Raw genomic sequence first — 27352 nt, 5'->3', positions numbered from 1 at the left:
CTGGGATCAGGCACTATGAGCCTTGAGCTTTCCATCTGTGAACAAATATCAGGGAAGAAAAGTGGGGAAGGGAAAAAGAACTGAGACTTCTAGCAGTCACTGTCATCAAGTTACTCCCTGGGCAGACAGACTTCCAACATGGCCCCAAACATTCCTCACCTCTTGGTATAAATGCCCCTGCACACTTCCTTCCTGAAGTGTGGGCTGGACCAAGTGACTTCCTTTTATTTTTATTATTTTTTTAAGGATTTTATTTATTTATTTGACAGACAGAGATCACAAGTAGGCAGAGAGAGAGGAAGGGAAGCAGACTCCCTGCTGAGCAGAGAGCCCGACAAGGGGCTTGATCCCAGGACCCTGAGATCACCACCTGAGCCGAAGGCAGAGGCCTCAACCCACTGAGCCACCCAAGTGCCCCAAGTGACTTCCTTTTAATGAGTAGTGATGTAATGGAAAGTGATGGGGTGGAGGAGGAGAGTGGGATGTGTCTGTTGTCTTGGCAGCAAACCCTTTGAACAAAAGTTGTGGCTGGAAATCAGCCCCTTGAGGGAATTTCTGAGATCTATAAAAAAGTGTAGCATAGCAGTATGATCATGGACTTGGAAATGGACCAGTCTGGGCTCCATGTCCAGCTCTGTGACTTTCCAACAGTGGGCCTTGGAAACCTTACTGTGGAAACAGTAATGGAAATCAGTTAATGTTATCTGTGTTTCTCCATATACAACAGCTTCTTTTTTAAAAATTTCCCTTTCCATAGTTTGGCAACCGTGGCCATTGCTGCTATAAACATTGGGGTACAGAAGCAGAGAGAGTCAATTATCATATGGTTTCATTTATTTGTGGAGCATAATAAATATCATGGAGGACAAGGGGTGTTAGAGAGGAGAAGGGAGTTGGGGTAAATTGGAAGGGGAGGTGAACCATGAGAGACTATGGACTCTGAAAAACAATCTGAGGGGATTGAAGTGGCGGGGGTGTGGGAGGTTGGGGTACCAGGTGGTAGGTATTATAGAGGGCATGGATTGCATGGAGCACTGGGTGTGGTGAAAAAATAATGAATACTATTTTTCTGAAAATAAATAAATTGGAAAAAATTTTCACTTTTTTAGATTTTTTTTTCATTTTAAAATTTAAATTCAATTAGCCATGGTATAGGACATCATTAGCTTTTTATATAATGTTCAGTGATTCATTAATTGTGTATAACACCCAGTGCTCATCAGGACACATGCCCTCCTTACTGCCCATCACCGAATTACCCCACCCCCCTCCACCCACTCCCTTTCCACAACCCTCAGTTTGTTTCCCAGAGTCAAGAGTCTCATTTGGCTTGTCTTCCTCTCCGACTTCTTCCCATTCAGTCCCCCTCCACCACCACCTATACCCCTGGTGTCTCCTGCACTATTCTGCATATTCCAAATATAAGTGAAACCATATGATAATTGTCTTTGTCTGAATGACTTATTTTACTTAGCATAATACTCTCCAGTACCATGAGAATGCAAGCCAATGCAGCCACTCTGGAAAACAGTATGGAGGTTCCTCAGGATGTTAAAAATAGAGCTACCCTACAACCCAGAAATTGCATTACTGGGTATTTACCCAAAAGATAGAGATGAAAGTGAAAAGAAGGGCCACATGTACCCCAATGTTCATAGCAGCAATGGCCACAGTCACCAAACTGTGGAAAGAGCCAAGATGCCCTTCCACAGACAAATGGTTAAAGAAAATGTGGTCCATATATACAATGGAATATTACTCAGCCATCAGAAAGAATGAATACCCAACATTTGCATCAGCATGGATGGGACTGGAGGAGATTATGCTGAGTGAAATAAGTCAAGCAGAGAGAGTCAATTATCATATGGTTTCACTTACTTGTGGAACATAAGGAATATCATGGAGGACATTAGGAGAAGGAAAGGAAAAGTGAATTGGGGGAAATCGGAGGTGGGGATGAACCACGAGAGACTGTGAATTCTAAGAAACAAACTGAAGGTTTTAGAGGGTAGGGTGGGAAGATGGGTAAGCCTGGTGGTGGGTATTAAGTAGGGCACATATTGGATGGAGCACTGGTGTTGTATGGAAACAATGAATCTTGGAACACTGTGTCAAAACTGATGATATATTTTATGGTGACTAACAAAACACAATGATCCTAAAATCTTCACCCCCCACCCACAATTCCCTTTGCCTCTCTGGTTTCTGTCCTTTGTCTTGTTTCACATGATTCCAGGAATTCTTTTTCTTTTCTATTGCAAGTCCTTCTGATGTCTTGCCCAGTGTTTTCAGATTTACCGTTCACTCCGTCCTCCAATAGGCTGAGGAATAATTCAAACAAAGTGTAAGTGGCTGTTAACTCTAATTCATTTCCCCAGCATATTTGTGTGGATGTACGTAGTTTTAGGGGAAGGTTGTGAGAATTTAAACATGTTTTTAATATTGGTAGAATTTCTGGCACAGAGATGAGTGATTTCAAGAACACAGCAGGAAGAATCGATTTGGGGGTGAAGAGATACATCTCTCATTCACAAAAATGCCTTGTATTGCCCAAGAGCAATCCTGACTGAGGGTTGTGGTCTTACTAGGATATTAGGTGTCCTTGCAAACTTTCTCACATGATTCTTTCCTCAAAAAGTTGTTGCCATTGCTGTTATAGTCTCCGTAGAAAAACTTCTCACATTTGAAAAGTTTTAATGTTGTAAAACCATCGTGGCATTGAGACCTTTGGCCAACAGCCAAATTCCAAAGAGAGATTGCATGCATTTCAGGAGCCAAGCCTGGCAGGACCCAAAGATAGAAAAGAGCTGAGAGAGGCCAAAGCCATCACCTTCCTCTTCATAGTCCCACCTGGCCCACTTGACCCACCCAGCCAACCCTGCCATGGTCTTACCCATCTACAGAGAAGTTGAGGTTTTTACTTCTGAGAGTAGCCTAATGTGGTGAAAATCCCATACTTAAGGATCCAACTCAACTGAATTCAAATCTTAGCCCTGCTCCTTACTACTTCAGGATCATGCATCCACTTAACCTCTCCAAAACCCCATTTCTTCATTTGTAAAATTAAGGAGTTTAACTCTGTCATCTTTGAGTATCCTTTCAGATCTGAATTTCTATGCCTTATAAGTAAGATTTCCCAGGTTCCATGTTCTATGTCATAGTCCTTCTAGAATGATATTCCATCATGAAAGGAGGACTGACTTGGGATTGACTCAATCATTCCCTGACTGTGTGATCTTGGATAAATCACTTATATCTTTGACATTCCATTCCTTTCACTGTGAGATGGGAGTATGTCCACATTTGAGGCTTACTAAGGGGTTAGAAATAACCAGTGGCTAGCACTGATATATAGAAAAGCACCAATAAATAGTAGCAGCTCTAAATACTCCCTCTCTTCCTTAACAAGAAGACTCTTGAGAGCAAAGATCTCAAGCTCATTTCTGAAAAGTACATGCCTAACCCCGGCCTGATTTTTAGCTCAGTTTGTTAACAGAAATAAAGCTATAAGATTCTCTAAGGCAGGGTTACAAATTTCTTTGTATTCTCTTTTTATGTCCCTTTTATGGAAATGGTTTTATCCTTGCTATTATCCTTCAAGGTGGATATTAAGATTTCCAACTTTACATAAAGAAACTAAGGCCAGAGAGGTGAAGGGCCTTTCCTAATGTCATGCTGGAGACTGCCGGGCCAAGAACCAAACCCAGGATAGGCAGGCTGCAAAGGCTGGCAAGTTCTCAATCCATGTTTGTTGTTGGAGAATGAATGGATGGATGATCACTCTTATGGCAGATATTCAGGCATCAAGCATCTTTCACACAAGCAAGAGCAAAGGTTCAAGCTCTCTTATCCTCTTACCTGTATGGCTTTTATCTTATACCCCTTATCTATATGGCTCTTCACCTCTAATGGTGAAGGATAATAAGAAAGAGACAGAAGAGGTAGTCCAATCAGGATGAGAGGCAGAGTGGGGCATGTTGTGATGTTCCTGCATATCCCAGCCTCATCCCCTGGACATTTAGAGGTGACTCTGCAAGAGGTGGAGTCCTACTTGCTTTTTAATTTTCTCAATCCTACCTCTCTGCTCCTCCATTTCACTAAAATAAAGGAATATTGTGGGGTACCTGGGTGGCACAGTCAGTTGAGCATCTGACTTGGTTTGAGCTCAGGTCATGACCTCAGGGTCGTGAGATTGAGCCCTGAGTCTGGCTCCTGGGGGAGTCCATGTGGAGTCTGCTTAAGACTCCCTCTCTTTCTGCCCCTCCCCTCTGTGGGCTCTCTCTCTCAAATAAATAAATAAGCTTTAAAAAATGATGCCCTCTGTGCATGACTGAATATGTGGAAATAAGTATGTGCATGTGTATGTGTTACGTATAAAGGAAGCTTGCTGAATGCTTTACAAAAATCTTTTTTCACTTCCTCTCCCCCCCAACTGATAGCTTTTGCTGTTCTCTATCTTGCCTTCTATTCTACTCTTTATAGTTTTTGTCTATTTTTTAAAAGGTATTATTTATTTATTTGACAGACAGAGATCACAAGTGGGCAATGAAGCAGGCAGAGAGAGAGGGGAAGAAGGCTCACCGCTGAGCAGAGAGCTCAATGCGGGGCCCGATCTCAGGACCCTGAGATCATGACCTGAGCTCAAGGCAGAGGCTTTAACCCAGTGAGCACCCAGGCACCCCAGTTTTTGTCTATTTTTTGTGTGAGATTTACTCTGTAGTTCTTCCCTAACATCTTGGGTTCTGTACATGGTTAACGACATACGACTTTATTCTTTTCAAATAGAAACACGTGAAAAATTTCCCTCTAAAAACCACTTGAGCTGCATTCCACAAGTTTTTTATGGCGCATCATCATCATATCTGACTAGTTCTAAGACAAGAATCTAGTAAGAACTAAATTATACTGAGAGCTTTACATACATCAGAATGGTTGATCAATAAAGTGGGTTAAATCATTTGCTCTATTTTATAGAAGACACGGAAGCTCTCAGAGAGGTTAAATAATGTTCCCAAAATATAGAGTTGGTAAGTAGTATAGCCATGACCTAGACTCGGTTGTCTGACTATAGGATACCTGTCTGGTTGACTAGTACATTCTCTTCCTTTCTAGAAGAGGTTCTCTCTCTCTCTCTCTCTTTTCCTTTAGAGAGAGAGTGTGTGTGTGCAAAGGGAGGGGGCAGAGGCAGAGGGAGAGAGAGAATCTTAAGCAGGCTCCACGTTCAGTGGGGAACTCAATCTCATGACCATGAGATCATGACCTGAGCTGAAATCACGAATCAGATACTTAACCAACTGAGCCACCCAACAGAGGTTCTTAAACTGGAATGTATATCAGAATCACCTGGAAGGCTTCTTAAAACACAAATTGTGAGAAAAACAAACAAACAAAACAAAACAAAAAACACATGTTGTGAGAGAAACACTCCCAGAGATTCTGATCCAGTAAGACTAGGAATTAGTAAATTCTCAGGTGATGCTCCTGCTACCAGAAAAGGAGACAAACTTTGAAAACCACTGGTCTGTCAGGTTATTGAGAGGTTTAGTATCCCAGTCATATATAAGAATCTGTGATCTGTAGTAGCTTCATGTGTTTGCATACATGCAGAAAGCTACATGTGCAAGTGAAAGTCTCTGGAAGGTAAGATTCTGACAATTTTTAACTTTCTTCCTTACACTTTGGTACGTTTGAAATTTCTATAAAATGTAGATATTACTTTCTATAAAATGTAGGTATTATGTATTATAATATGATTTTAAAAACTATATCCAGGTAGACAACATTTGTTTTTTGTATTTTTTATTTTTTAAGATTTTATTTATTTATTTGAGAGAGAGTGTGTCCCCTAGGACATGTGACAATGTCTGAGACGATTTAGATGATCACAACTTGGGAATGGGAAGGGACCTATTGGTAGAGGCCAGGGATTCTGCTAAACATCCTGCAAGGTACAGGATAGCCCTACCATACAGAGTTAATAGTGTCAAGGTTAGGATACTCTGCAGAAAGCTCATATAGCCAATTTTCAGTATTAAGTCTTCTCTGTTTGAAAGGCTGAGTGTAGTTTCTGTGTCCTTTAATTTAAAAAATTTCTGACATTGGCAGCATGATAAAAACTCCATGCAGTGAGGGTAGTGCTTGATGAGGTGTGTCTGTACTTTTTTTTACTGAACAGGCTTTGTGGGTCAGTGTGGGAGGCACTGGACTTTGAAAACCAGGCATTCTGTACCCAGGTTGTCCTGGGGGAACTTTGGCCATGACTCAGTGACTTGGCCTTTTATCAGGTGACTTCGGTGTAGGGTTATTGTAGTTTTAGAAGATGGAGGGCAAGTTTAAGATTTATTAAATGCACATTAGAGAAGCTAGTAGGAACTTCTTGTTGGTTATCCAGCTCTTATACTTATCAAAGAGGTTTTACTAACCTCACATCAATTATATGTGCATGCATGTGTGTGTATGTGTAAAGGATTAATTAAATTACTCTTGATCGAGACCCATTGATTGAGTGGTATGGGAATGGGGGAAGTAAATTGGGTGGAATTTTGAAAGAATGAAGTTTCTCCATTTAGATTCTAACCTCCAGGTAACCTTTGTCTTATCTAGAAAGGGAAGGAGACTAACATGACTTGAGCACTAACTATATGTCAGGAAGTTTTCTGCTTTGTCTCATTACATTCTCATAGAAAGTCCTTGGAATAGATATTTTGCCATCCTCATTTTATATAATATGGGAACCAGGGCTTAGAGAGAAGATGTGCTTGTACGTGTAACAAATACATTTATCATAAACACTCACATACCAAAGGAGTTGATTTCCATTTTTACCTTATTTATGTTCCAAATAAATGTCCAGAGGGCAAAAATAAGGTTGATCACTTTAAGAATAATTTATGTCTTGAGAAATCTAAGTGGAAATTTCATAAAGCAATGATAGTTACACGGGCTCAGTTCTCCCTTCCTGATATGTTACTGTGGTGGAGTGCAGTTCAATTGATGAGAGGAAGATGTAGAACAAGGACCCGGAGCCTCACGTCTTTCTGGGAGGTGTATAGTCTATAGTATGTTTTACTGGATCTTCTGTGGCTCTGCACATATCTGCTCTTTTCCCATCACTACCACCATTAATATCTTTTTGGATGTCACTGGAGGTGGGAAGGATGAGATCTTCAGGTGAATCTGTGGGGGAAGATTCCTTCTTTGTCTTTTCCAATGGTGCAAGTATGGTAACTGGGGCCCAAAGAAGAGACAGAGTGACTCATTGTTGCACAGAATCTAAGGGCTGGGGCCAGCTTTATTGAACAGTTCCTCAAGCTCAAAGTTTTTCTGCTCTTCATGGAACTAGTTTTGCTTTATCCTGTTATTTTGAAGAGAATGTTCTCTCTGATTTTCATTCAAGCTCCAGTTATTCCTAATGACTAGATCCTTCCAGTGAGAAAGTCAGATAGTAAATGACCTCAGTGTTACATACATCTGGACATCCAGGTTCTACATGGCAGACTTTTTCAAGGTAAAACTTAACCTAGAGAAATATGGGGCTCATAACATGATGACAGGCTTCGAGAACAAATCATGGAGAAAAACTCCATTGAAACACATCATGGAAGAGTGACAACCTCTCTGCCAAGAAAAAAGTTCTCTTTTCTTTTTTTGAGAGAGAGAACATGCACAAGCAGGGGGAAAGGGCAGAGGGAGAGGAAGAGAGAGAATCTTAAGCAGGCTCCATGCCCAGCACAGAGTCCAAGGAAGGGCTGAATCTTACAACCTTGAGATCATGACCTGAGCTGAAACCAAGAGTCAGACTCTCAACTGATTGAGCCATCCAGGGGCTCCAAGATAAAAGTTCTCTTGTGCTCATTCAGACTTCTAGGCTCAAAGTTCCTCCAGGTGCCATCCTTGCTATATCCATCAGGGTTTCTAGACATAAATGCAATTCTGGTTATTTTGAGCAGAAAGGAAATTTATTTTTTTTCTTGTCCAGAAGGACAAGAAAACAAGACTAGGAGAATGGCTGGGAATAAGTAAGGCTACAAAGTTGGGGCCAGAGTCAACAGAACACTGAACACTTGTACCATCTTGCCCCATTGTGCCATCACCATCATCCCTGCTACTACCAGAAACAGGATTAGGTTGTCTGTTGTCACTGTTTCTATCAAAATAAATTCCCCATTGGCATTTCTTCTTTGCTTACTAGTTTCCAGTTCAATGTCTGTTCAATGTGGGAATGTCTGATTGAGCCCAAGACAAGTGCCTACCTCCTAGCTGCAAGAGAGGCTGGGAGAATGCATATGTCCAGTTGCAAGTCTATTATTTCATACTCTTCTCTGTGATGCTTCCAGTGGGACTCTACAAACTAAGTTTTCCCTCATTCTTTTGTCAGTTACTTCCAGCAGTTCCAGTTAGACTCTGCATGGGAGACACTGAGAAGAAATTGACAGGTGAAATGAGGGGATATGGAGTTTTCTTCCTTTTCTGGGTCTGGTTAGCATGTCTCCACCAGCAAAACACAGTTATACTTCTCTCCTCTGGATTCTTTTGGCACTTTCCAAGCCATATGCATTGCACTGCCTCTGATAACTAGCACCAGTTGGCTGTATCTTCTGACTCAGTGAACCCAGTACCATTTGATCCAGGTTCCCCTCAGAGGTCTGAAAACCAGTCACAGTGCATTTTAGAAGACTGAGTGCCAGCCAGACGATCCTAGCCTCTCCTCTCTGTCCTTCCAGATATATGAGCAACAGCTATGCCGGAGCCCCATCTATGAACTCCTAGGTCTATGAACCCTAAAGATTTTATTCTTTCAAATCTAGGAGTGATGAAAGTATCTCCCAACCCCCACAAATGCTCATATAGCCAATTTTCAGTATTAAGTCTTCTCTGTTTGAAAGGCTGAGTGTAGTTTCTGTGTCCTTTACTGAATCTTGAATGATAGAGTTTAACTTTTTCAGCTTTTATGGTAGAAAGCTGGTTTTACCTCATATAAAGAATTTCAGGGCACCTTGGTCGCTCAGTTGGTTAAGAATCTGTCTCCAGAATCCCTTTTACGAAGATGGCGCCAAAAGCTAAGAAGGAAGCCCCTGCCCCTCCCAAAGCCGAAGCCAAAGCAAAGGCTTTGAAAGCCAAGAAAGCGGTGCTGAAAGGCGTCCACAGTCACAAAAAAAAGAAGATCCGCACATCACCTACGTTCCGACGACCCAAGACTCTGAGTCTCTGAAGGCAACCCAAATACCCTCGAAAGAGAAACAAGCTTGACCACTCTGCCATCATCAAGTTCCCCCTGACTACTGAGTCCACCGTGAAGAAAATAGAAGACAACAACACACTTGTGTTCATTGTGGATGTCAAGGCCAACAGGCACCAGATCAAACAGGCTGTGAAGAAGCTCTATGACATTAATGTAGCCAAGGTCAACACCTTAATCAGGCATGATGGAGAGAAGAAGGCATACGTTCGGCTGGCCCCTGACTATGATGCTTTGGATGTTGCCAACAAAATTGGGATCATCTAAACTGAGTCCAGCTGGCTAAATCTAAATACAGTTTTTTCATGATAAAAAAAAAAAAAAAGAATCTGTCTCCAGCTCAGGTTATGATCTCAGGGTCCTGGGATTGAGCCCTGCATTGGGTTCCCTGCTCACCGAGGAGTCTTCTTCTTCTCCCTCTGCCCCTCCCCTCGCTTGTGCTCTTTCTGTCTCTCTCTCAAATAATTAAATAAAATCTTTAAAAGAAAGACTCCTGGTAGAGACTTCTTCAGTTGTTAGAGGGAAGGGGGTGTGGACTAGCTCAGTGATGGGTATTAAGGAGGGCATGTGTTGCATGGAACACTGGGTCTTATATGCAAACAATGAATCATGGAACACTACATCAAAACCTAATGATGAGACATGGGAGGTTTGGGGGGTAGGAAAAGAATAAATGAAACAAGATGGGATCAGGAGGGAGATAAACCATAACTGACTCTTAATCTCACAAAACAAACTGAGGGTTGCTGGGAGGAGGGGCGTCGGGAGGTGGGGTGGGGTTATGGACATTGGGGAGATATGTGCTATGATGAGTGCTGTGAAGTGTGTAAACATGGCGATTCACAGACCTGTACCCCTGGGGATAAAAATATATTATATGCTTATAAAAAATAAAAAATTTTAAAAAAATTTTAAAAATTAAATTAAATTTTTTAAAAAAGTTAAAAGAAAACAAAAAAACTAATGATGTACTGTATGGTGACTAACATAACATTAAAAAAAAAGAATGGAATATTGACAAAATGACTGACAAATAGCCACTATATCCATTCTGATTTCCAAGTAGGCTGTATAATCTGTCAACACCTTGCTACCCTTCAAACCTGGATTTTTTTCCTCCAGTTTGTTATTGATTTTCTATGTGATCTTGGATGAGTCTATTTCCTACTAGAAGCTTCCATTTGTACATGGGTTTTAAAAAAGGAGGGTGATTGGGGCTGTGGAACTCAATGTTCCCTGAGTTTCAAAACCATCTCTAGCTTCCTCTAGGCATTTCTGGCTCTGGAGAGAGCTTCAAGGAGAGAATAAGAAGGAGAGGGAAGATGAGGAGTCCTGGATCTGTATGACACCCTGAGTAACACTTGAAGATTTCACTTGAGGTATCCTCTGGGTTCTAACGGGCAGAGCAATGAGCAAATTGTTAACAAAGAAAAACATCTCCACTGAGGTCCTTATAAGGCAGAGGGTTCTCTGTGCTCAGCCCTTAGGGCTCTGAGTGCATTCCTGAGGACAGCAAGTAAGCAGAATCTACAAACTTCAAGGAACATTCTGGCCATTTCCAAGGCCCACTCTGATCCATTGCCCTCTAGGACAGAATGATTTTGTTCCAGTCATTCATGTATGTTAACATTAATCAAGGACTGAAAGGACTAATGGGACAGACAAGCATCAGGTGCTTACTAGATTTGGCTGGGTTCCTGAGCTGCCTTAATTCCTCAAATTGAGAAGTACTCTTTGATATTATTAACCCATCACCTTCATCATATGAATGAAGATTTTTTTTAAAGATTTTATTTATTTATTTTAGAGAGAGAGAGAGAGAGAGGTCACAGGTAGGCAGAGAGAGAGGGGGAAGCAGGCTCCCCACTGAGCTGAGAGCCTGATGTGGGCCTCGATCCCAGAACCCTGAAAGCATGACCTGAGCTGAAGGCAGATGCTTAACCCACTGAGCCACCCAGGCGCCCCGAGATGAAATTTTCATCAACAAATTTCTCCCCATAGATGGACTGGTCACCAGTGCCATTATAGCAACTGATGTCACCACATTGGCACATAAATCCTGGAATAATCCTATGAGATCAGGAATCTTTACAACCAAATCCTTTCACCCCAGTGCTCAGAGCACTAAAGTTATCTGCTGTCTTTGGAACTCTGTCTGCTAACAGCTGGAAGGAGACCCAAACCAAGGGCTCACCATTCATAGCCATGTTGAAGAACATGGTGAGGTTGACTGTAGATGGGTGACGCTGCTCTGGGGCAGTGGCATCTGCAGTTCCTTGAGGACCTCTATTTTAGACAGCCCTTCCCCACCCCCAAGTAATTCTAATGTAGTATTTGCTAACAGCATTTTCAGAAATACTCATCAGTTTAACCAGCCTTTTTAAAAAAGAGATAAACAGGGGTGCCTGGCTGTTTAACCCACTGGCTCAGTGGGTTAAAGCCTCTGCCTTCAGCTCAGGTCATGATCTTAGGGTCCTGGGATCGAGCCCCATATCGGGCTCTCTGCTCAGCAGGGAGTCCGCTTCTCCCTCTCCCGCTGCCTGCCTCTCTGCCTACTTGTGATCTCTGTTAAATAAATAAATAAAATCTTTAAAAAGAGAGAGAGAGAGAGAGATAAACAGAGACGTGGAGAGGAAAGGAATTATTCAACAGTAAGTGGATCCCAGACTCTCTTTAGAGCCTCCTGATTCAAGTTATACTAGACAATGAATTCATTTGAAAGATACATTCAGGTTTTGGTGTGTTGTGGTGGCCAAGCCTCCTGCTGTGGGGCTGCCTCTTTAAGCCTGGCACCTTCTTATCTTGCCCAGTCCTTTGGAGACTCCTTCTTACCTTCCCCTTGACTTCTCTATGCCTTTCCTCTCCTCCATCCTTCCCCTCCTCGCCTCTCCTCTCCCTTTCACTTCCTTCCCATCTCTTCCAATTACCCACCTATTGCTGTGAATAAAATGTCCCAGAATATTCTCTATTTCTCACCATTTTATGGGTGAGCAGTTTGGGAGGGAATGGGTGGTTCTCTCCTGGGGTCTTCACCAGGTTGCAGTCAGATGTCTGCTGGGGCCATAGTCATCTGAAGCTCCATGGGATTGGAAGCTCATTCATGTGACTGGCAACAGACCTTGGCTCTCAGGTTGATCTTTTCTGGGGCTGTCAACCAGAGCACATGCTTGGGCCTCCCCAGCATGGTTGTCTCAGGGCAATTGGCCCTCTTACATGGCAACTGCCTCATGCACCCCCAGAAACAAGCATCATAAGAGGGTGGAGTGCACTTTTTCTGGCTTAACCTTGGAAGTCACACAGCATCATCTATTTTTACTCTACCAGTCAAAGCAGTCCCACAGTTTGCCGAGATTCAAAGGGAGGGGCTGTGGACTCCAAGGCTTCTACCACTAGGCTGAAGTGAGTGAAAGAATTGTAGGTCCCTGCCTTAAAACTGTGCCATCATGCAGTATCTTTTTCTCCTCCAACTCTCTCTCTTCTCCCTTCCTCTGCATCTCTTTGCTGAACCATCTCCTCCTGTCATGTCTCTTCCACAGTTATCTTCTATTTTGTACTGTCTGTGCTGGACGCTGGAAGTGTATCCTTTATTGAAAGTCCAGGAAACAAACCCACAGCCTTTTCAGAGATATATTTCCCATGAAGTTAATGGAGCTCAAGTCTCATTTTCCCTCACCTGAGCAAGCTTGGTTCCATTCTAAGCATTCCATGACAATTTTACACAGGCCATAGCATCATCAGAATTCCCAATTTGTAGGATTTCCATACTCTTCTCTTTTGGTGTCACTGGAAGACCCAGTGATTGCTTGTTCTGCAAACACTGCACAGAGGGAGTAGATGTGAATTATTCATTCTCAGAAACATCAGACCTACAGAACACTTTATTAGGAAAACTGGAGGCTTCTGAAGCATACACAGGTACTGTAAGAGTGAAGAGATAGGATCAGACACTGAGAAAGTGTTCAAGGGTGAAGGGCATTATATGTGTGAAGAGAAGCTGAGCTGGAGGAAAGGGAGTAAGCAAATCCTGGGGTTTGGTTTTTGGAACAGTCAATGTCTTGGCAGCTGGGATTTGGCCAGAGGTAGCCGATATGAAGTATCAGGGAGGCACATGTGGAGAGGGCTCTGAATTATGAGCCAAATTCTGGAGGTTGTTCCAGTTCTTTTTATCGTACTGAGGGAGATGGTGACTCTGCAAGACAGCAGAATAGAAAGGATGAGATGCTTGGGGCCTACTCATACAGGAACCAAATCTTGGAATTAATGGAAAAAAGGAAATGGGGTCCTTTTTATATCTTTCCATAGGAGAGAAATCAGAAGTGGAATGATTTTGGGGGCTCATAGCATGCTGGTGTGCTCTGGGCTTTTTCAGTCAAGTCCCAGTTTAAACCTGTTGTCCCAGTGTAATAACTAGTGGTATCTCCTTTCACTCTCATAGTCTCATTTTGCACCCCCTGTCCATCTCATACTTGCCAACTTCCCTTTGACTACTGCTCCTCTTCACACTTTCTCTTTCCCAAAGCATCCCCTATTTGCCTCTCAGAGATTACTGGTTCTACCGGGCCCAGGCCTGCCTTCCTGGAATGGGCCAACCAACAAGCAGGCCTTACACCTGTGCGGCTGAGCATGGGAGATGGGACCCCTGACACTTACATGCTTCTGAACAGACGGCCCTGCAGGCAGCTTCAGACTGGAAGTTGTTATTATTCCCAGCGCAACCACCATAGTTGAAACTGATGCAGGTTTTGATTTCCTTATTGTACCACCAGCGTGGAATGCTGGCCAGGCAGAGGCCAATACTCACTGGCAAACTGCATATGTCTGCAAGGAGATGGCAGAGCAGTATTGCTTGGGTGCCTGCCTTGCTAGAGAATATTCCACAAAGACTTGGAAGAATGAAAGAGCATAATACTTTTAGGGCAGCATGAACTTGCTAAAAAGATATTATGCTGTTACACTTCTCTATGCTTTTGCACATGCATAGTGTCCACCCCTCTCTTGCTTACTAGGTGTACTCCTATTTATCCCTCAAAACACTCCACACATCAAACTCTTCTATGATATCTTCTCTCCTGGCTCCATTCTTCACTGTTTGCCTTTTTTTTTTTTTTTTTTTTTTTTTTGCTTTTCAATCTTGCCCACACATTGATCACTTCCACATAATTATTTGTTCATATTTTTGATTCCTGCATCAGAAAGTGAGGTTTTCACATTATGTCATCTTGTACACCAGTTCCTAGCAGATAATCTGGCACTGAGAGGATGCTTCAGGAATTCTCACAGTACAAAATCAAACATATCCTGAACTTCAAGAGATACTTAATGGGCAACTGTATTGTGCATAGTACTATGAGATACAAATAGAGTTGTTTAGGACCTCATAGTCTGAAGCACAACAATGACACCATTTATCAAAGTTCTTAGCACTTGACATATATATTGACATATAGGCTGAGGAGCTAGGTCCTCTTATTGTCCTCATTTTGCAGATGATAGTTCAGAGAGGCTAAGTAACTTCCTCAGGTCACATAGGTGGCAAGGGATTTGAACTTAGATATTATGTTGCTCTTAGGATCAAGATCAGACCCCTTAATCCGGCCAGCAAGACCCTGCCTTGTCAGAACCTTGCCTATCTAACATGGCCTCACCATTCTGATATTTCTCTGTCTTACACAGGCATCCTCACTCTCTGGTCTCTGGACTTTCTAGGCCTGAGCATGCTGTCTTCTCACACAGGGTCTTTGCACATATTATTAGTTGTGCCTGGAAAGCTCTTCCGTCCAATTTTTGTCTACTTACTGCCCATCTTTCAGATCTTAAATCATAGATCTTTTCCCTGAGAAAACCTTTCTTGCCTCTCTGTCCTATAATAAACAAGCGGAGCCCAGCATGTGTATAAGGGACACCAGTAAATATTTGTTGAATGAATGAATGAATGGTCTTTGATGGTCCTCTTTAGAGTTTAATCATACGAGTTTAATCACACTTCAGAAAGTGTGGAAGAGGTTAAAAAATGGTTAGGGAAGGCATCCTGGGTTTATATGACAGAGAAGCCTGGGGGGCGGAACCAGGAACTATAAATTGTATAGCTGTTTCTTATAGCTATCATATCACCTGACACCATGCTGGTATTTGATGGGACCTCAGTGGGAACTTGGCACCTCAGAGGATCACAGAATAAGCCAGAAAACTTGTGGTCTGATGCCTGCTTCTTTCTTACAAATTGGAAAATTAAAGTCCATAAAGCAAAAACTCTTATACACATCATATACCTGAGTAGGGACAGAAATGAAATAAACCCCACCCAGTTCAATGCTTCTAGCATTTGGGTCAAGTAGAAGATGCACCCAGATTCTTGGTCAGAGACCAGCCATCAGGGAACCAGGGGAGAGGTACGACACTGCCAGTGCTGATGGGCAGAGAGTAAGGCTCAACAGGGAGGACACTGGATAGTTCAGGGGCTTTGTGTGTTACCTTCGTCGAGATCTAAACATTTCTTTGCACAGTTAAAACTGCAACACGTCATCTTCTTGGGACATGGTTTCTTCTTTCCGCACTGGTCGATTTCTCTGTAATTGCATGGTACCCTGATTCGGGGACATCTCTCTGTGGGAGGGGAAAAAGGAAAAAGGAAGGCCAGAACCCTCCATGGTCAGACCCAGGGCACTACTGCTGAGTTAAGGAAGACAGTGACCTTCAGATGACTCCATATTTTCACAGCACTGGCCCCACTCCCAACCCTGTATTGACTGCCCATCTAGTTCCTAAACAAGTCCTAATCCCACCCCCACCACTCATGAGGTTTCAGGGAAAAGGATGCTGTCCACTAGGACTACTCTGGTCACTTGGCCTTCCTGTATTGGATATTTCCTGGGTGGGGGCGAGGGTGCTAGCACTTTTCCAGGTGACTGAGATTTCCATTTGTGGAGTCAGATGGCTGGGCTTTTGAATTTCTGTGCCACCCTTGGACTGGCGGGCACCATCTTTGGACCTTGATTCCTTCACTATAGAGCTGTTTCAAGGATTAGGTGACAAATCTTGGAAGTCATTGTCAGGTGGCCTGCGACAAAATAATGTTAATTAATATTAACGAGGTGCTTCCTGTGTTCTTGTTCTCTTCTCCTGAATCCTGTGGCATTTCTATTGGTGAGTCCTATCAATATCCACATTTTAAGCTGCCTCCTTAGCACAGTAGGCAGCACGTCAGTCTCATAATATCCACATTTTATAAACAGAGGAATCTGGAGCACAGGGTGGTTATGTGAACTTCCCCAAGGTCACACAGCTACTACTAAGGAGAGGAGCCAGGATTTGAAACCTACAATGTATGGCTTCACTCTTGAGTGCTCAGTGTATTTTTAGCTGCTGCTTAAGGGTGTCTGCATATCTCAGCATTCCAAGGGACTTCAAGAGACCATTCTATGCTCCACAGGCAAGGACCCTCTGGTGCTGCGAGTGTGGGGAGACTTTTGGGGGCTGCAACTGGAAGATTCAAAGCTGCTAAGGGTGGAGCTAGGGTGAGGGAGCTTTCTTGCAGGAAAGGCCTATAAGGTCCCAGCAGCACCTTTAGTCCATCTCATAAGCTCCAGGTCCAGGCACCTCCAGAAAGAATCCCTCTCATAATGATAATGGGCTGTCTGTTGCTAGAGACCCAGGTTCTTGCACTCACAGGAGGCATCTTAGAAGATGGTAGGACTCTGAGAGAAAGACTGTGAATATCTCCCTTTCTCCTATCTAAAACCTCAGGCTGAGTGGGGGAGGTGTTCCTCATCCTTAGAACTCTTTGTTCCTCCCTCCCAGCAACTTCCATATCTCCACTGGGAGGCCCTAGTCCCCAGTACTTACTGCCAAAGAACCCCTCAACGAGCTCAGGTTCCTGGACTCCCCCCAAGAGGATGAAGAGTGCCAGGACTGGCAGAAGTCCCAAGAGCCCCATTTTAAGATCTACTGGCCTGGCTGGTGGCTCCAAAATTAGGAACTGCTCCCAGTAGCTCCTGCTTCTGAGCTTTGGCTGCCCTGGCCCTGGAGCCACATACATATCACTGAAGACAAGACAGCCACACTCCCTCTGCTGGGGAATGCCAAGTCCCCGAGGCCATCAGTGGGAGTAGCTGACACCCACAGCCTCAACACTTGGGGAAAGGGCCCTTCACAGGCAGCTTCTATTTTTCTCAGCTCGCTGAGGTTCTCTGACTCTCTGGTCAGCCAGGGAGAGGGGGCAAAGCTTGTCTGGGACTTCTAGACTCCCTCAGAGAAGGGAATGTTCAATTTCAGCATCTTCCATCATCCAGAGGGAGTTTAGAGTCAAGAATATCCCAGTTTTCTTCTTTCCAATCTTCTACTTCTGACACATCTATTTGTCTGTCTGCTTGTTTTTCTCACACTGTTTATTTTCCTTCTTTCTGTGCCTCCTCCTTTCACTCTGTGCCTGCCTTTTTCTCTTTTCTTGTGAGTCTCTGTCTGGGTCTCTTTCTCCCTGCCTTTCATTTCCCTTCTTTTTTTTTTTTTTTTTTAAGATTTTATTTATTTGTCAGAGAGAGAGAGTGAGCACAGGCAGACAGAATGGCAGGCAGAGGCAGAGGGAGAAGCAGGTTCCCTGCTGAGCAAGGAGCCGGATGTGGGACTCGATCCCAGGACGCTGGGATCGTGACCTGAGCCAAAGGCAGCCACTTAACCAGCTGAGCCACCCAGGCGTCCCTTTCATTTCCCTTCTGTTCTCCTTTTTCATCTCTTTGGACCACCCCTTTTCCTTAACCATCGTCAAAACATAAAGATGTTACCCTGAGTAGCATGTGGTCTGGAGGAGCCAGGTTGATCCCAGGTTGAACCAAATCTTCAGAGAGTGTGTGTCAAGATCATGGTGCTTTGAAAGCAGGAAAGGATGTCAGAGCTAATGCGGAGTCTCTATTGTTGGGTGCACTTTGGAATGGTGATGCAGGAGGAAATACTAAATATTAGTTATGACCTCAGAAGCAGCAGCCATGGGGCTTGAAGATTCTTCCCTGAACTTTCCAACTTAGGGTGTGAAGTGTTAATAAGACATGTTCTTGGCTTGCCTCTAATTTCGCTTGCAGCTGTAGGAGAGAGATCTAGTGCACATTTTTCTAATTATTTTAAAAAATGAAGTGGAATTAACATCAGATAAAGTGAACCATTTTTAAGTGGACAGATCAGAGGTTTTTAAGTGCCTACACAATGTTGTGTGACCACCACCTCTATTAGTTCCACAGTATTTTTATCACTCCAGAAGAAAACCCTAGGGGCACCTGACTTGCTCAGTTAGAAGACCACATGACTCCTCATCTCAGAAGCTCTAGCCCCACCTCTGGTGTAGAGATTACTTAAAGAAACAAAACAAAACAAAAAGAAAAAGAAAAAAGAAAGAAAGAAAGAAAGGAAAAAGAGAAAAAGGACAACCTCTACCTACTGGCAGTCACTATTTTCCCCAGCCTAATTCTGCCCCGGCAACCAGTAACCTACATTCTATTTCTGTGGATCTTCTTATTCTGGATGTTCTATAAATGGAATCACACAATATAGGACATCTCGTGTCTGGCTTTTTCTGCATCACTTGATGCTTTGGAGGTCCGTCTGCAGTGTAGCTTCTGTTAGTTTTTGACTCCTTATTGTGGCCAGTGTACCGTGATAGCGTCCCATCTCAAGTGTCAGAGTCTTTACTTCCGTGCTATAGGACTGCTCTGGCTCCCTGACAGCTTGTCAGCTTGTGTGGGAAACAATCTGGAGGAGTAAGAACTTTCATAGACCCAGGCATCCAGGAAGGGATGGGAATTAAGGCGTAAAGGCCTCCGCTGCCTCATCACTGGAGATGAATGCAGACATCTGGACACATATTTTACAGGACTCCTCAGAAGGTCCCCAGGGGCAGTAAGCTGCAATTTCCCCCCATGGTAACCAGCTCATAACTGACTCCTTTCTTGTCTGTATCGCCTACCTCACCCTACCTTATGTGTGTTGAGAGATCTCCTAAGTAAAGTCCTCTACCCATGTCCTTGTCCTAGGATTGGATTCTGGGGTCTCCAAAATAAGGAAATGCCCATAGACCCTTGTCTTAAAAGGGTCTGCAATTTTTTGGAGAAACAGAGGAGGATCACAATGTTCCTGGAGCTCCAAACTCTCAAGGTTCTGATAGTTTTCACTCCCTTTTTTGGTGTCACAAAATCTTCAATGAACCTTTACTCTCTGCAAAGTGTAATGTACGAACCGATATGAATTATTCAGCCTCAGAGGCACAGGACTAAACAGCATACTTTATTGGGGAAAACTGGGACATATGCAGGTATAGACAGGGGGTTCTAGACATTGGACATATAGGAAAGAAGCATAGGGATGGAATTAAAAAAAAAAATGGGACCATGTGTGAAAAGAGGCTGAGGTAGAGAAAGGGGAATGCAGATCCCAGAACTCTGCCTGGAGAAGAGCTGAGCCCTTGGAATGTGGAATTCAAGAGTGGAGCATCAATATGGAGCATCAGTCGGGAGCACGGACAGAGCCTTGAATCACGAGCCAACTCCTGGTGGTTGTTCAGGTGCATCCTTATGCACTGATGATTTGGAGCCTGGTGAGAATGTAGGACAAGACCTGCTAAACATCTTGGATTCAGCTTATCTTCAGAGTGAGTCTGAAGTGACATTCATGCATCTTAGCACTGGAAGTGAAAACAAAGTGGATTTTCTCTGGGGAGCTATAGCTTTCGTCCTTATAGGAGAACGGAGCTGTGGTAGAGATAGAGTGCTGATGATCCAGTCCTAGGCTGGATGTCCTGTGACCTCTCTGGAGCTGGTCTCTGGGAGTTCACCATGTTTGCATCCTCCCTCCACCCCTCATACTTGCCAGCTTTGATCATGGCCACGACCTTCCCAACCTCAGTTCCCAGAATACCGCCGTCCATCCCTCTGCCAGGTGCATGCTCATCTCCAAGTGGAGTTGGCTCTGTCAGCACCTGGCTTGTCAAGGCTATGGCCCATGCCTGAACAAAGCAGCTGCACACAGGCCTGTCAGAAGGGCCCGAGTGAGGATGGGATGCCCCGGGGACTCGACTCACGGTTGCTGGGGCACATGTTCTGGCACATGGCTTTGGACTGAAAGTTGTTGTTGTTCCCTTGGCAGCCACCATAGATGAATTTGGAGCAGGTATTCTTCTCCTTATCGTACCACCAACGGTGGAAAAATGCCATACAGGGGCCAGGTTCTTTGGGCATAGAGCATATATCTGTAGGGAGACACCAGACTTGAGCAATATGAGTGTCCAGCCCCATGAACCAACTGATATTGTTACCCCTGCAAACTACCAGACATGGAACAGAGCAGGCTTCTTTCCCCTTATTACACCACAGGAGCCCAGCTCCACTGGTGTATGGTACAGATTGTAGGGAGACCCCAGAGTGGAGCTGTTGGGGGTTCTGCAGCCCCAGAGAACATCCCCCCCATTCCTCATGGTCACCATCCCCACTGTCTTCCCTGAGAGTGAGGAGACTTATTTCAAGGCTCTGCTCCCAATTCAGTGTGTGCACATCGACCTCCCCTGTGACCTGTCTTGGCCTTGACTTGCTCTTCTGGAAAATGGGAATGCAACTCCCACCCTGCAAAGTACAAGTAAGACTGCCCTCATGGACCTGAATGTGCAGCTTCTAGCATAGTGCCTGGCAGAGAGTAGCTATTCAGTAAATACATGCTGAATGGATAAAAGATATGGAAGTGTCTTGAAAGGGACAAAATATAAGCACATACTCTGCCCTGCAAATCATGCCAGGAAGAGAGATTATGGGATCATGAGTAAAAGGCAAGTAGGGCAGGGAAAGCAGGAGCTGTTTTTTAGATGGTCAAGCACCTTTCATCCTGCAGTTAGCTTCAGTCCTGTGATGGGTTGGATTGTGTTCCGCCCCACCCACTCCATGCCCATTCATATGTTGAAGTTTTAACATTCAGTACTTCAGAATGTGACCCTACTTGGAAACAGAGTTGTGGCAGATGTAATTAGTTAAGTCATCCTGGAGGAAGATGCATTCCTAACCCAAAATGACTAGCCTTTTTATAGAAAGGGGAACTTTGCGCGCGCCTGCACAAGGGCGCGCACGCACCCACACCCACACCCCACCATGTTCAGCTGAAGGCAGAGGTCTACAAGCCTGGGACTGCCAAAGATTGCCAGCACACCACCACGAGTTAGGGGAGAGACATGGAACAGATGCTCTCCTGATAACCTGAGAAAGACCCTGACTTGCCAACGCTTGACCTTGGACTTGTATTCTGCAGACCCTGAGACCATACATTTCTGCTGTTTCAGCCACCTAGCTTATGGTCCTTTGTTACAGCAGCCCTAGCAAATGAATGCAGATCTGAACTAAACTTAAGATTTCCTCGAGGGAAAACTTCTGGCTCACTTCTTTGCCACTCTCTTTAATCTTCCATGTCGCGTACCTGGGCTGTTGGGATAGCCAGGAACTGATCTCCTGCCCCTGTCCCTAGCCCCTCCAATCAATCCTTTGTGCAGCCCACCAGGGGGAAGGACCTAACGAACCTGAAACAAAGCTGATCATATCATTCCACAGCTAAGACCTTGACTTCATGGCAAGTCTTCCCATGACTCACAGGTTCTTTATAGTCTGACTCCTGCTTGTGCTGCCCCACCCCCTCCACAGTACCATTTGAGGTACATGCTCCTGCAATATTCAACACCCTTTGCTATCCCACACACCTACACCTTTCACTGTACATTCCTTCTGCCCACTCTGCTGCTGTTCGTTAGCGGCACTCCCACTCTCTCTTCAAAAACTCAGACATTAGTTCCTCTGTGATATCACTGCCTCCATATACACCCCACACCTCCACAGGTTCCTGGACCAATTCTGCATTGTTCCACCATATTTCTGATCTCATGTACATGATTGTTACTGGTTTACATCCTCGGTCTCCCGATGAGGTTGTGAGCTTCCAAGGGGGCACAAATTGTGTCTGATTTCATCTTGGAGCCCCATTCCTAGTAGGTGGTCTCATTCAGTATAGGATCTTGCAGAATGTTGAGGGTAAAACCAAATGCAACCTGACTTGAACTAAATAAGCCATTCATTGAGCACCTACTGTGTGCAAGATGCTTTAAGAGACAAAGAAAAGGGCTGGAGCCTTTTATGAGCTCCCAGTCAAGAATAACAATTAATATCATATGATCTCTCTGATACGAGGAATTTGAGAGGTAGGGCAGGGGTTTGTGGGGGTAGGGAGGGAAAAAATGAAACAAGATGGGATTGGGAGGGAGAAAGACCATAAAAGACTCTTAATCTCACAAAACAAGCTAAGGGTTGCTGAGGGGTAGGGAGTAGGGATAGATAGGGTGGCTGGGTTATGGACATTGAGGAGGGTATGTGCTACGGTGAGTGCTGTGAAATGTGGAAGCCTGATGGTTCACTGACCTGTACCCCTGAGGCAAATAATACATTATCTGTTAATAAAAAAAGAAAACAATGAAAAAAATAACAATTAATTTAAACTAATATGTGTCATCTGTCTATATTTTGCCAGGCATTTCTCTAAGTACTTCAGGCACATCAACCTACCTGATCCTCCAGATAACCTTTAACACTGGTCCTTTCTTATCTGGAGAAACTGAGGGAAAGTGGGGGAGAATTGTTAATTTGCCCAGGCTGTTAAAAAACCAGAGCTAAGACTTGAACTCAGGAAGCATGGATTCAGAATCCCTTACCTTAGGCAAATGAACAACTTACCATCCTCCTAGCCATGCTGCTCCATTGTCAAGTCCTGCTTGCTTTACTTCCTAGACATCTTTCAAACACACCCCACTCCTCTCCCTTCCCTCACCTACCTCTCTGGTCCAAGCTACCATATCATCTCTTCCTGAATTCCTTGAAGATAGTCTGTTCTTCCTCTGTGTGTGCATTAAAAAACCCAATTACGTTGCTGTCCACCTCAGTTGGTTTTCACTCCTCTTGAGATCAAAGTGAGTTGCTAGTTCACCAGACCCTACATACCTAAGATCCTTTCCCTGGTACCAGGCTTATATTCACTCTTGCTCCCTGGCCTCCAGGACCCACTTTTGAGCTTTTTGTGCATGTTTTCCCCTGTACCTGCATAAGCCCTCCCACTGACTCTATGCCTAAATTTACTACCCATCCTTCTGAACAGGACTCCAGATTGCTTTCTCAGGGAAGTCTTCCTCACCTCCCTGACCATACTGGTCTAATCTTATTATGAGTCTCAGAGACACTAGATGCATATTTGTTAAATGAAGAGCAAAAGAGTCTTGACTCCAAATAGTCTATGATTGTCTATTTGGAACCCAAGGATATGACCATGGAGTTAAGATTGCAGGAGCAAAGGAAAGGCCTTCTGGTCTGGAGTAGTTGAGGGAGGTTTCCTGGTGCTGAGTTGTACTTCAATAAGCAGAAAAGTGGTCTCTCTGCAGCAAAAATATGGTAAATACCAGTAGCTTAGTTATCACTTCCAGCAACAATGTGCCAACAATAGCCATGAGGGGACTCAGAAAATCATGAATCCAAAGAAACAAAAAGAAAATCACAAGAGTTAAAAGCAACCACAAGATTGTCATCTACCATCCTATAGTCATCTTCTGTTTGGGGAAACCAAAGTCCAGACAGGATGAAAATACTATCTAATGTCACACACATATATCAGGGGCAGTGACGGCTCTGACTTGCAGGTCTCTCCAACCCAGCAGTCTTGCTCAGGGACCAGCCCTTAGTAAAGAAGGGGCAATGCCACCATATGGCCAGAAGGTGAGGGTATGGGCAGAGGGGCTGGTAATTCTGAAGCTCTGAATACTACCTTGGTTGAGGTCTAAACATTTTCTTCCACAGCTGAAGATACAACACTTCTTCTTGTTGTCCAGACATTGTCTGTCCTTCGTACAGATATCCCTTTCTCTGAATTCACATTTCTCTTGGATTCTGGGGCATCTCCCTAGGAAAAGGACAGTTTTACAACTATGAATGTTGGAGGGCACAGTGCCCACTCTTCTCCCAACCTGAGGCAATTCTGGGGAGTCGGGGAAGCTTGCTTTCTCTTTATTCATCCAAAGGAGACCTTTTCTTCAGGGTGTTCTCATGTATTTCCCAACACTGCCCACACTACTCTCCCTTCTGACCATGATTTACTCTACCTTCTCACTCCATCACTTGTTCCGCCCCCTGCCCTTACTCCCTCTAAGGCAGGATTTCTCAACCTTGCCACTAGGGTCTCATCATTATTTATGGGAGAGGAGGGCTGTCCTGGGCACTGTAGGATGTTGAGAAGCATCCTGGCCCTCCATCCATTAGATGCCAATAGCACCCCCCTGTTAAAGAACCAAATATGTCTCTAGACAGAAAATGTCCCCTGGAGGGGAAAGTCACCCCACTGAAAGCCACTGGACCAGGCTAATCTGGTCATTTTGGGCCTGGTTGAGAAGTCAGTGTTTGGGAGTTCCTGGCTCGTGGCCAGGAGGGGGTGGGGCACGGGTAGGGAGGGCACTATTGCACATGATTAATATCCCTCACCTTGTCATCAGAGACTCAGGTATTTAAATTCTACCTCTTGGCTTACACTCACCTTTCTGAACCTTGGTTTTATTCACTTGTAAAATCATTTTAGCCTTACAGTCGTTGAGGAAGAAATGAGACAAACTGTGTAAAGCTCTAATCATAGGAATCGATGCATAGCTATTTATTAATATTTGTCAACTGTTTCCCATAAGCCAAGCACTTTTCAACACTTTAAATGCTGTCTCACTGAGTTCTACTGACATCCCCATTTTGCAGAGGAGGAGACAGAAGCACATGGAGTTTAAGTAACTTGCCCAAGGTTATGGCTGCTGAGTGGTGGAACTAGAATTTGGACCCACCATGTCTGAATCCAGATCTCTCAAACTCATTACTTTCTAAATGTTCAGTAAGTGGTAGCAATTATCATTATTTCTATGAAGTCTAAGTATCTTCCCCAAGGTTATGGCTACTGAGTGGTGGAACTAGAATTTGGACCCACTATGTCTGAATCCAGATCTCTCAAACTCATTACTTTCTAAATGTTCAGTAAGTGGTAGCAATTATCATTATTTCTATGAAGTCATGGAGTATTACTGTCTTCAGTTCAAAGAAACTTCTGGATGCTGTCTTCTATTCCAAAGGCAAGGCACCCCTAGGGATGCAGGAATACTTTAGAGGACTACATTTGAAAGAATCATGAGTTGATAGAGATGATATCTTGAGAAAGGGGGCAGTTTCTGTTGTGAGATGAGGGGGAGGTCCCCTAGGCTTCTCAGATTCCTATTGCCCCTCCCATAAACACTGGATTCTGTGACTCTTCCCTCAACCCCCCAACTGACCTTCACTTCAAAGGGGCTGAAAATGGGGTTTGCCTCAGGTCTGCAATCTTGCATTCACTGAAGTGATCTTCTAAAAAGAGGGAAATTGGAATAAATATTCCAACTATGTCCCAGCCTGGGTCCAGGGCTAAAACAGTGGGAAGCAATTCAAGTCTTATTCCTTCTTTCTTCTCCCAGCAAACTTCCTGCTCTCCAGGGTGAGGGCTGAGACCCCAGTACTTACTGGGAAAGATCCAGTCAGTGAGCCCAGGTCCCTGGACATTCACTAGTAGAGTAGAAAAGACCAGGATGCTGAAAAGTCTAGAGGACTCCATTCTGAAGAAGCGCTGGCCCCTCTGGTGATCCCGGAATATGAAAATGTCTGTCTGCCTTTGTCCAGCCTATTTTTCAGTAGTCAGTATCTTGGATGTGAGAACTGGAGTCAAGCCAGCCACCTCCTTTCCTTCTGGGAACGCCAAGTTCCTGAGATCATCACTGTGACCAGCGGGCATCTGCAGCACACAGCCCTGGGGAAGGGTCTTTGATGGCATGGCTCCTGAGCCTCAGCAGCTTGGGCTGGGGTGGGGTGGGCTGGGCCTTCTGGTCAACAAGGGGGAGCAGGCAAAGCTTGTCTCAATTTCTAGGTGACCTTAGGTGTCATTGTCACCATCAGGGGTCTTCTTCTTGATGACTCTGAGAGTTGTGGAATGTGCTTGTTTTCCATTCACTTTCTATTTTATCTGCATGCTGAGTGGCATGCCCCTTTTGTTTGTCTCTGACAATGTGTCTCTAGGGATCTCCTGATATCTCTGTTTTTCTGTGTTTCTTTGTGTCGGTGTCTGACTTTCTTTTTCTGTGGGCCTCTCATGATCTCTGTGTCTCTTTCTCCCTTTCCCAACCTTCCTTCTTATCCTTCTCCCCTTTCTCTTTGGGTAGTTCCTATTCTTCAACTAAGGCTGAAGAGTAAATGTGTTGCCATAGAGTGGGGTGTGGGGGAGGAACAGCCCATCTACAGAGTTTTCAGAGTGTTTGTCAAGGTCCTATTGTTTGAGAGTGGTGGAGAATGTCAGCAGAGCCTGTAGGGAATGTTTGCCATCTCATGTAAACTCCTTGTTGTTTGAGGAAGCACTGTACAGTGGAGAGACCTGCCTGAGAGACTACACCCCAGTACAGGTCCATAGGCATTAGAGTTGCTGGCTTCTAATGGGACTGGTGAAGGGGCTCTGGAGAGAGTTCTGGAGTACTTGGCAGCTTTCCTATAGGGAATCTGCAGTGCCAGTGAGTCCATCACCCTTGACAGAAGGAGAGATACTCTTCAAAGTGCAAATGTCATCTGTAGGGTCCCCATTTCTTTCCTTAACTATAGTTTGCACTTTGGGGCCAAGCTTTGTTCTCCATTTGTCTTATAAATGGGCAAAAGCCAGACAAAGCCAGCCTAATCATCAATGAGTGACTGTATGGTCACAAAATTTAGGATTACCAACAGAGCCCTCTATGGGAATCTGTGGTGTGGGTCTCAGCCTATTGACAGTGGTATTCTCTTCTAAGAAGGCCTGAGATGTCCTTGGAACATATTTACTCAAAGTGATGCCCCCAGACATTCCCCTCAGAGACATCCCCCTACCACCACTGGGTCAGTGTTGTGGTTGCACTGGTCTTTGTGGTTCTTATTATGATCACAGGGCTCACCTCTGCCAAACCATTAGGGAACTTAAGAAAAGATTTGCTCACAAGCCCTGGAGGGAGCATGGGAAGGCAGAGAGCCACATACAAAAGGCTGTGGACAG

At 44.3% G+C, this 27352-nt stretch overlaps 1 protein-coding gene across 1 annotated transcript; it reads right to left on the bottom strand.

Annotated features, from left to right (window-relative positions):
* Window positions 1-2097: 2097 nt before the first annotated feature.
* LOC101686149 (eppin) lies at window positions 2098-26030 on the bottom strand. Its single transcript, XM_004746340.3, has 7 exons — window positions 25810-26030; window positions 24053-24187; window positions 20298-20465; window positions 15710-15841; window positions 13889-14056; window positions 12912-13055; window positions 2098-2321 (listed from the first exon to the last, which is right to left on the bottom strand). The coding sequence occupies exons 1-6, from the start codon at window positions 25898-25900 to the stop codon at window positions 12973-12975; spliced, it is 777 nt and encodes a 258-aa protein (XP_004746397.1). The 5' UTR covers window positions 25901-26030; the 3' UTR covers window positions 2098-2321; window positions 12912-12972.
* Window positions 26031-27352: the final 1322 nt, after the last annotated feature.

The sequence above is a fragment of the Mustela putorius genome, unplaced genomic scaffold (assembly GCF_011764305.1).
Source record: "Mustela putorius furo isolate JIRA1106 unplaced genomic scaffold, ASM1176430v1.1 tig00000592_pilon_pilon_pilon, whole genome shotgun sequence".
Classification (NCBI taxonomy): Eukaryota; Metazoa; Chordata; class Mammalia; order Carnivora; family Mustelidae; genus Mustela; species Mustela putorius.
Note: the sequence above shows the minus strand (reverse complement) of the source record. Positions and strands in the feature narration are given on the sequence as shown.

Excerpts from the sequence above, each read along its gene's own strand:
- LOC101686149 (XM_004746340.3), bottom strand. The coding sequence starts at position 25,900 with ATGGAGTCCTCTAGACTTTTCAGCATCCTGGTCTTTTCTACTCTACTA. Across the intron at positions 14,057-15,709 it reads ATGTTTAGATCTCGACGAAG|ACATATGCAGTTTGCCAGTG; the intron begins GTAACACACAAA and ends ATCTCCTTGCAG. Across the intron at positions 13,056-13,888 it reads GGCCGTCTGTTCAGAAGCAT|TGTTTGCAGAACAAGCAATC; the intron begins GTAAGTGTCAGG and ends CCCTCTGTGCAG.